General features: G+C 42.1%; 1 protein-coding gene across 1 annotated transcript in view; it reads left to right on the top strand.

The window, feature by feature from the left end:
* The first annotated feature begins 1,704 nt into the window (after positions 1–1,704).
* PCF11 (PCF11 cleavage and polyadenylation factor subunit) overlaps positions 1,705–8,452 on the top strand; it is a 28,476-nt gene continuing 21,728 nt past the window's right edge. The window contains exons 1-2 of the mRNA XM_065406677.1: positions 1,705–1,893; positions 6,653–6,778. Of these exons, the coding sequence (XP_065262749.1) occupies positions 1,705–1,893; positions 6,653–6,778 (315 nt within the window). The remainder of the gene's footprint in view (positions 1,894–6,652; positions 6,779–8,452) is intronic.

Genomic DNA, 8,452 nt, shown 5'->3' with positions numbered 1-8,452 from the left:
ACCCCATGCTCTGGGTGTCCCTAGCCTCTGACTGCCAGAAGCTCAGAGTGGACGACAGGGGATTGATCACATAATAATTGACCTGTTCTGTTCATTCCCTTTGAAGCATCTGGCATTGGCCACTGCGGAAGACAGGATACTGGGCTAGCTGGACTATTGGTCTGACCCAGTATGGTCATTCTTATGTTTAGTATCAGAGGGGTAGCCGTGTTAGTCTGAATCTGTAAAAAGCAACAGAGGGTCCTGTGGCACCTTTAAGACTAACAGAAGTATAGGGAGCATAAGCTTTCATGGGTAAGAACCTCACTTCTTCAGATGTTTGTAGCTTCTTATGTTTGTAACTGTCTCTTACAACTATCTTAAATGGAGGATTCGTTCACGCATCTGCCTGACCCTGAAGAAGGTTTAACTCAACCCATAACATGGTTTCACCCACCTCATTACAGTATAGTGCTCGCGTAGACACAGTGCAAGATATAGCTGTATGACTTTACTACTGTAGATCAAAACTATGTTCAAAATGAGAGGGGCAAGTCTTGTATGAAAATTGATTCCCTTATGGGCTGTTCTCACAGTTTCTTTACAATCATTTACAGTGCTGTTATTACAGTAAAAGGCAATCTGGAAAAGAGAGATTGTTCAACTGAAACAGGGACAACTGCAGGGCGTGTGCAGCACCTCTGGCCAGCCTGAGGGGCTGTTAGGAAGGTATGAATGAGGATGGAAGAAGGAGTTGTGATTAGTGCCACATGGAAGCAGTGTAGGCACCACCCCAACCTGCTTGAGCTATGAAAGAACAATAGGGCAGAGCAGGCTGTATAGTCTGTGTCTCCCTCATCACTGGTGACTGACACCACGCAGGATGTTGTTAGGATAACAGCGCGTCTAGCACACACTTGGCTGTCTTTATTGGTGTTGTTTGCATGCCACCAGGCTTGAGGGTGGTTAAGTAGGCCTCAGACCAGCCCGAGTTGCTATGCCAACAGCTGAGCGAATGGACAAGCCAATAGGAAACTAGGTCTCGGATCGTACACAGCGCTTGACGAGGCAGTTGAAGGAAACTAGGGGTGTAGGCGGTGGAGTTACGTGGACGGAGCAATCATAATTTAGAACTTCGGAGAAAGGCGGGCTTACAAAGGAGAACCAATCAAAATGAAAACCAGTAAAGAGAGGCGGGATTAAAAACCACAACGAATCAGGAGGGAGCGAAGAAAGAAACCAACCAATTGTAACTCAGAGCGACGAAGGGGACCCGGGTTTTAGTGCGAGGACCAATCAGGAGAAGAAGTAACCAATCACAAGTAGTTACGGCGATAGGGAGCCAATCAGAAAAACGAGGACTAAGAGTGAGCCAACCAGAACACAGTAAGGGAACAAAAGGGGCTTCCCAAGCGCCCGCCCCCCCTCCCCTTAGAACAATTTCACATGACGCAACGGTTGGAGGAAGAAGAAGTTCGCGAGTCGCAGCCGCCGCCATTTTGTGTGTGCGAGACTGAGACGGCGGCGGCTGGGGAGGCGGCAGTAGTACCAGCGGCGGCGGCACCATCAGCAGCGGGAGCCCCGGCCCGGAGGATGCGGTAGAAGATCTCGAAGGCATCGGCGAGGGGCGGCATCGCTCGGCGGCGGCAGCAGCGGCGGGGGATCGCGGGGAGGGGGCTCTCGGTCGGTGGGTCGGGTCCTGGCGCGGGCCCCGGTCCGAGGAGGATGTCGGGCCCGGAGAGCAGCGCTGCCGGCGCCGAGGCCCGGGAGGACGCGTGCCGCGATTACCAGTCGTCGCTGGAGGACCTGACGTTCAACAGCAAGCCGCACATCAACATGCTGACCATCCTGGCCGAGGAGAACGTGCCCTTCGCCAAGGACATCGTCTCCCTGATCGAGGCGCAAATCGCCAAGGTTTTTATATTCCACCGACTACTACTCCTACCTATACTGCCGGGGGGACAGGCCGGGCAGGGGCGAGGCAGGCGGGGGGGGTAGCGTGTGTGTGTGGAGGGGAGACAGGGAAACCCGGGGTGGGGGAGGGGGACTAGGCGAAGGCAGGAGGCGGGGCTAGCAGGGATGGAGATGGGGGGGGGGGCGCTGGAGACAGGTGACTGCCCATGGGGGTCGGGGAGCAGGATAGGAGGAGGACTGGGGATTTGAGGAAGGGACGGATCGGAGGAGACAGGACTCGAGGAGGGGCGTGGGGCGGGCGGCTTCGGGGAGTCTGGGGCGGGGTTCCGGGGCCAGCATCAGGGGAGCTCGGGGACGAAGGGCCCGGAGGAGGCAGGCGGGGAGCCACAATGCCAGACGCTGACAGGGAACAAGACCCCGGAGGCTCATTCTCTCCACACCACGTCTAGGCCCCTTCCAGGCCGGGGAGGAGCAGCCCCACGACACTAGCGTGCTGCCGAGCCGGGGGGTAATTGTGACAGGGAATCTGACGTCCGGGGAGGGGTCGGGAATCGCCCCCCGCAGCCGCGCCGAGCGGAGTATGGAGAATGGGAATGAAGGCCCGTGTAAATCCGAGGCACAACATGGCGGCCTGGCAGTGACTGGGCGGTAGGACCACCTCGCCCTGCAGCCGGGGTCCCCTGGCCGTGGGGATGATACTCAGTGTCTCTGTTTTGACGCTTAAACCCATCAGTTCAGTCATTTGTAGTGTAATTATAACGACGTTCTGGGGCGGCGGGGGGGGGGGGGGGGATGTAGCTTTTTTTCTGGGTAGTTTAAATAAAAATAGATCGGAATTTTGAAAAAACAAATCTTTCCCGTTTCTTGGATGCTAAATGCAGCTCCCTCATAGTTTTAAACACAGGGCGATTCCCCCTTTTTCTTTTTGAGACATGGGGGGGGGGAGGAATCTGCCCTGATGAAGAAAAGTTTATTTAGGCAGAGCAAGGGCGCACATCTATTCTGGTTAGAGAAGTTTGTGTGGTGGTAATGGGGTTGTTTCCTTAGAGAAGTTTATTTTGGTGTGGGGAGTCTGTTCAGGCTATAGACTATCTGCTCTGACTAGAAGCTTAGTGTGGTGGGTGGGTGTAATCTAACTTGGTTAGAGAAGCTTATTGGTCAGGGCAGAGGAGAAGAAATGCAGCTTGTAGGATCCTAACATGGCGCCTGAGAGCACATGATACAAAGGGGAAAAAGGATGCTCCCTCAAAGCCCAACCCAGGCAGTTGCTGACATCAGTCAGCAATGGGCACATGGGGTTTTTACTTTTTTTTTTAGCAGAGGATTTTAACTAGCCCTGAATTTAATTCCAGTAAAATAGCTCCTTTTCATCCCCACCCCAATCAACACAACACCCTCTTTCTCCCCTGTTCCTTCCACTATTAGGTGGTCTAGGGCTTTTGTATTGTGGCTTTAAATTGAGGTTTATCATAGGGAAAATTGTAAAAATTTAGATGGGGAGGGAAAGGCCTCTAAAGTTATTTATATTTAATCTGTCTTTCAGTCAGAGCAGGATGGCTTCCTTCAGTGGGTTCTCCAGCCCCTTGTCCAGACTAGTTCTAAATGTCTTCAGGGGCTGGGCTTTGCCTTTTCTTTGGGGAGGTGATTTCACAATCTAATAGATTTCATCATTATATCTAATATGGGGGCAATGGATGTGCATATTAAATGATTTGTCATAAATACCAATGCTGTGAATTTTTTCATTTTTGGGTGGTTTTAGAGCCTCCCTGTTTTTTTAAACATGTTTTAAATCCTGTATCTTTGATTAGTTTTGCCTAGTTACTGTTAGTGACTCTGGTTATATAAGGCAAGTTTTTAGTTCTTCTGGGGAAATTGACCTCCTTTACTAAGCCACTTTAAAAAAAAAAAAAAAAAAAAAAGTGTTGCCTGGAGACAGTTTCTGTTCAGTGTAAAACTGAGTGGTTTGCTTTACATTTTAATAAATGGTTTTGAACTGTGTGACTGGTATTATAAAATTTGTAAATAAAATGTATGAAATATGTATTTGTCTTTTTATTTACCATTGTTTAGTGCAGAATCTGTTTCCAAAATCATTATTATTTACATGGTTATTTGTTAAGTGTTTAAAAGTGACATGACTGGGGGTTCAGATATCAAAATGAGTTTAAGGTTCATATCCTTCAGAAAACTAATAAAAAATAAAAAAACCCACAGAGACGGACATCTTCAGCAACAAATTTCATACATTTAATTGAAAGAGACCAGCAAGCATTCTCTGATGAAGGCCAAACCCCCCTATGCAAACAAGCTTATAGTTAGTATCCTTCAATGTTCTGGTTATCATGCTGAGCTCCCCGGGCTTTTGGGTAGTGTCTTGTGGTATTTTTCAGCTAGTAGAAAGAGTTCTGTGCTGTATTCTAACTGTATTGGCATCTGAAAACCAAAGTACATTCCAAACTAGGATTCACTTTTGTGGTTAATGGAGTACTTGATAACTATATTGACCTAATAAACACTTCCGGAAATGAAGACTTAAAAATTCCAGCCTTATCTAAGCCCTGGTTCTTAAAATGTAATACCTGAATGACTGAAGTATTCAGCGTTGGGTTTGCTATATAACTCTTCTAAATTACGAGTCAATGGTAAAACAGGCTGACTTCCTTACCAGATTGAAGTACTTCCACGTGCGATTACTTCACACCTGGTGTGTAATGCAAGTGACCGTTATAACATTTTTTAAAATGACTTTGCTGCTAGTTTAAATGGATCCAGAAGATCTCAGACTTTAAGCGTAGCTGAGTATATTGAGACTGTGTGCAAACACACTCAGTGATGAAATGGAAAAATGTATAGCTCCTACTGTATAAGTAGCTCTTGGGAATAAGGGCTGGTCAGACAGCTGTGTGTGTTTCACTGAAATCTGACTTTGATTATAATCTTCCTGTTTTCTTTTTAAACAAGGCATTCAGAATTAAAAAAGGTTTTTTAATAAGCTACCTTAAGAAGAAACCAAAACCATCCCAGCCATTTTAATATCAAGCAGCATTGGACACGTAGTCTTTGGCTTACTAAGGCCAGAGGTGTATCTGTTTCACACAATATTGTATTAGCTCATATTTAAAGTTCAGATAGTGTTAAAATATGCGCATTTTCAATACCCAGATTAGGGAGTGTACTGATGATGTAAGCCATATTGTGCATTTACCACAGTTAGTTTTTATGTTTTAACTGCACCTTCCTAATACATATTAAGACATGCCATCTACTAATTTAATTTTCCACTATGTATACAGATTAGCCTAGGCCGCTACCACATTGAATATTTACCTATGTTTAATAAGAAATTACCCCCTATTTGCCTCTTTGAACAAGCTTCAGGTCATGGTAGTGGAATGGTTTGAAAATGTAAATAAAAATACATTTAAGAGTGAAAACACAACATAGTTTGGCTCTGATTTACCCATATACAAGACTTGTAGACCTATATTAATTTTGTCTGCAGTTTTCTTAAGCCACTCTAACGGGAAAGGTACTAAATATAAAACTGTAAAGCAAGAGCACTTCCACACGCTTGTCTGGACAATGGGTTTTGTGAAGTGAGGTGTCATTAATGATTTATGGAGCCATTGGACAACCCAGTCTAAACTTAGCTATGAGTAAATATATACTGACTTTTATACCTGGACTTGTGGGATGGCAAAAAATTTTGTCAATGGATGTTCCTGTGGAAGAGGAGCACAGTTAACACAACATGTGCCTTTTATGTTGTCCTTTCAACAAGTCTGTGTACCTGCTGATGCTTTCTGGAAGTTTGCTGTGCCTTCTGCTTGTGAAAGCCAATGGTAGACATTAAAATTAATTTTGGGGGGTTAGGCCAACAAGGCTTCATTTGCTTTGGAAGTTGCTGTACCAATCTCAACACCACCACACTAGTCCTACTGCACAAAGTCGGTACCAATCTTGTGTATGAACTTAAAAATAAAATTCCTGCTCCTTTGACAATGGAGAGTCCAGAGTTTGAAGACTACCTTCAGTGAAAATCTTGGTTTCCAGACAAGCTCATCCGTACTCCCATGACCAGCCTCATAGTTGAATTTTGTTTGGGTTTAGAACTTCTTGTTTTAGCTGCATGTTTTGCATACAGCTCGAAAAGCCGACTGAATAACTACAACTGCTATAGAAGGCTGAGACTCCTCATGTTCGTTTGGATTGCAGTGAAGTAACTTTAGTCTATTCCAAATGTAGGTTACAAAAAGACTGTCGTATTCAACATATAATCTACATCTACAGAGTTAAATTTTTGGGGCCTTTCTGCTACAAGTCTGAATTCCGTTAACGTGAAATCTAGATAAAGAGCTTTAAGTTGATACAAGTCATAATTATTAGAAGTTCCAGCACTAGCTAATAGTGGTTTCATGTTAATTTAAAATCTATCAAATGTACCTGAAACAGTTACATTCAAAACACTTAATAGTAGCACTGTCTGGTGTGCTAATTTTTTTTTTTTGCCCAAGTCATTTCATACACAAACTTAAAACAAATAACTAAACTGTTTGGGTTTTTGTTTGGTAGACACACAGCATGGTACTTGTTGATAATAAACTTTCCAAGTTCAGTGTGTACAAAATAATCCTTTTATTTGTAGTGTCAGCCAGAAATAGAGACCTGTATTTTTGGGATTGGTTATCCTTTAATCTTAAAAACGTTCAAATGTGTTTGTTATACTAAACTTCTCAGTTTCTTCTTATTACTTCAGGCTCCTTCTACAGAGAAGCTTCCTGTTATGTACCTTATGGATTCCATTGTCAAGAACGTTGGAAGAGAGTATCTTACTGCATTTACTAAAAACCTAGTTGCAACATTTATTTGTGTATTTGAAAAGGTACATATGCTTTCAGAAAAGTTCTGTAGTCTAATCAAAGTTGTCTCCTGTATAAATAAATATTTGCCTTTCAGTGTTGGGTTTTCTTGCATGGTGAAGTATAACAATGAATGTTTTTAAATTTGTCTTTTACTATACTGTTATGTATCATAAAAGAGAAGCTGTTAGAAGTACCTAAAATAGAGGTTATCAGCTCATGGTGATTATCAAGTGAAGTTTTGCTAAATTAACATACTTCTGTGGTATATCTCACTAGAGAAGTTCATATTAGCATTTTTTCTGTCATGTAATATAACATCTGGTAAGATCTATTGCTGTGGTACAAGCTGATTTGATTTTTTTGCTGTTTTTTGTTTTTTTAAAGATAGTGAATGCCCTTTATGCAAAGAAAGTACTTGGACAACATTATTCTCATTTTTTGTTTTTGTTTTTTTAAAAAGAGGGCGATTATTTTTGCCTTTTGTAGCTGAAGTTGACTTTATTGTTCATTTTAATTTTTTTGCACCTGGAGTGGCAAAAATGAGTGCTTAACTATGAAGAATGCAAGTCAGTGACACATTGACATTTTTTTAGTGGCCTATGGTGAAAGGCTTTCTAAGAAAGTAAAACTACTATGTTACAAATGAGTGTTTTGTTTCAGGCAATGTTGTGACCAAGTTATGGGTCCAATGCTGCAAACTCTTTGTTCATGTTTGTCATCCTTAATCACGAGAAATAATTGGGACTATTCTCCCAAGGAAGAAAGGCAAACCTGAGTAAAGTTTTTGAAGAACTGGGTCTTAATGGATTTAAATCGGACTGGAAATTAGGTGGTTACCTTATGTAATTTTTGGCATATCAAGATAAAATAGCATCCCATAAATTTAGCAGATAAAATTAAACATTTTGGTGGATATTTAGCATTTTCTGTTCAGGTTTTACATCCCATTGAGGATCTCAATGTTTCTTTTAACTCTTCAATTCATATGTATTTTTTTAAGTGTTAATTTTTACTTTGTGTGTGATTAGTTGAATAGATTGCATTGATGAATGTAGACTATTTAAAGGAACATTTCCAAGTTCTGTAAAGTCTTGTGAGTTAAACCATGATGATAGGTCACCAGTAAAAGCGCTGTCTATGCTTTTCCAGTGCAACAGAATCTAGAACTGTGGATTATAATTGACATTTCTGAGCTTCATAGGTTTACCATCCTTTACTTTGAACCACTCCCAACTATATTCTGTTTTAATGCTTATTTAATACCTAAATACTAAATGGATATCACATTTAATAGTTAAATTGGCATTAAAATGGATAGAAGCCAGTTGATACTGTCTTGGATTCCAGTGTTGACATTGTTATAAATCTAGCTTATTAGTAAGATGGTCACTAGCAAGAGAAGTCAGATTTTCAGTTCAGTCCTTGCAGCTATTTTTGCTGTGAATTTCAAACTATTGTATTGAATTAAAAATAGGTAGATCTTTCCTTTAAGGATTACAGAGTACACTATTGATGGGAATTCTTTGGAATGCTTCAATTTAGTTTGAAACTTAAAACAACCTTCCAAATTATGTCTTGTATCAATTTTTCTTGAAAAATTTAGCACTGCAGTAAAAATGGTCTAAAAAGCAAAAATGTATTGGCTTAAATAACATATGGACTATGGGACAGCTGTTGTGGTACATTGAGTTAAG

The sequence above is a fragment of the Emys orbicularis genome, chromosome 1 (genome assembly GCF_028017835.1).
Source record: "Emys orbicularis isolate rEmyOrb1 chromosome 1, rEmyOrb1.hap1, whole genome shotgun sequence".
In the NCBI taxonomy this organism is placed as follows: Eukaryota; Metazoa; Chordata; order Testudines; family Emydidae; genus Emys; species Emys orbicularis.
This window is presented reverse-complemented; position numbering and strand designations above follow the sequence as displayed.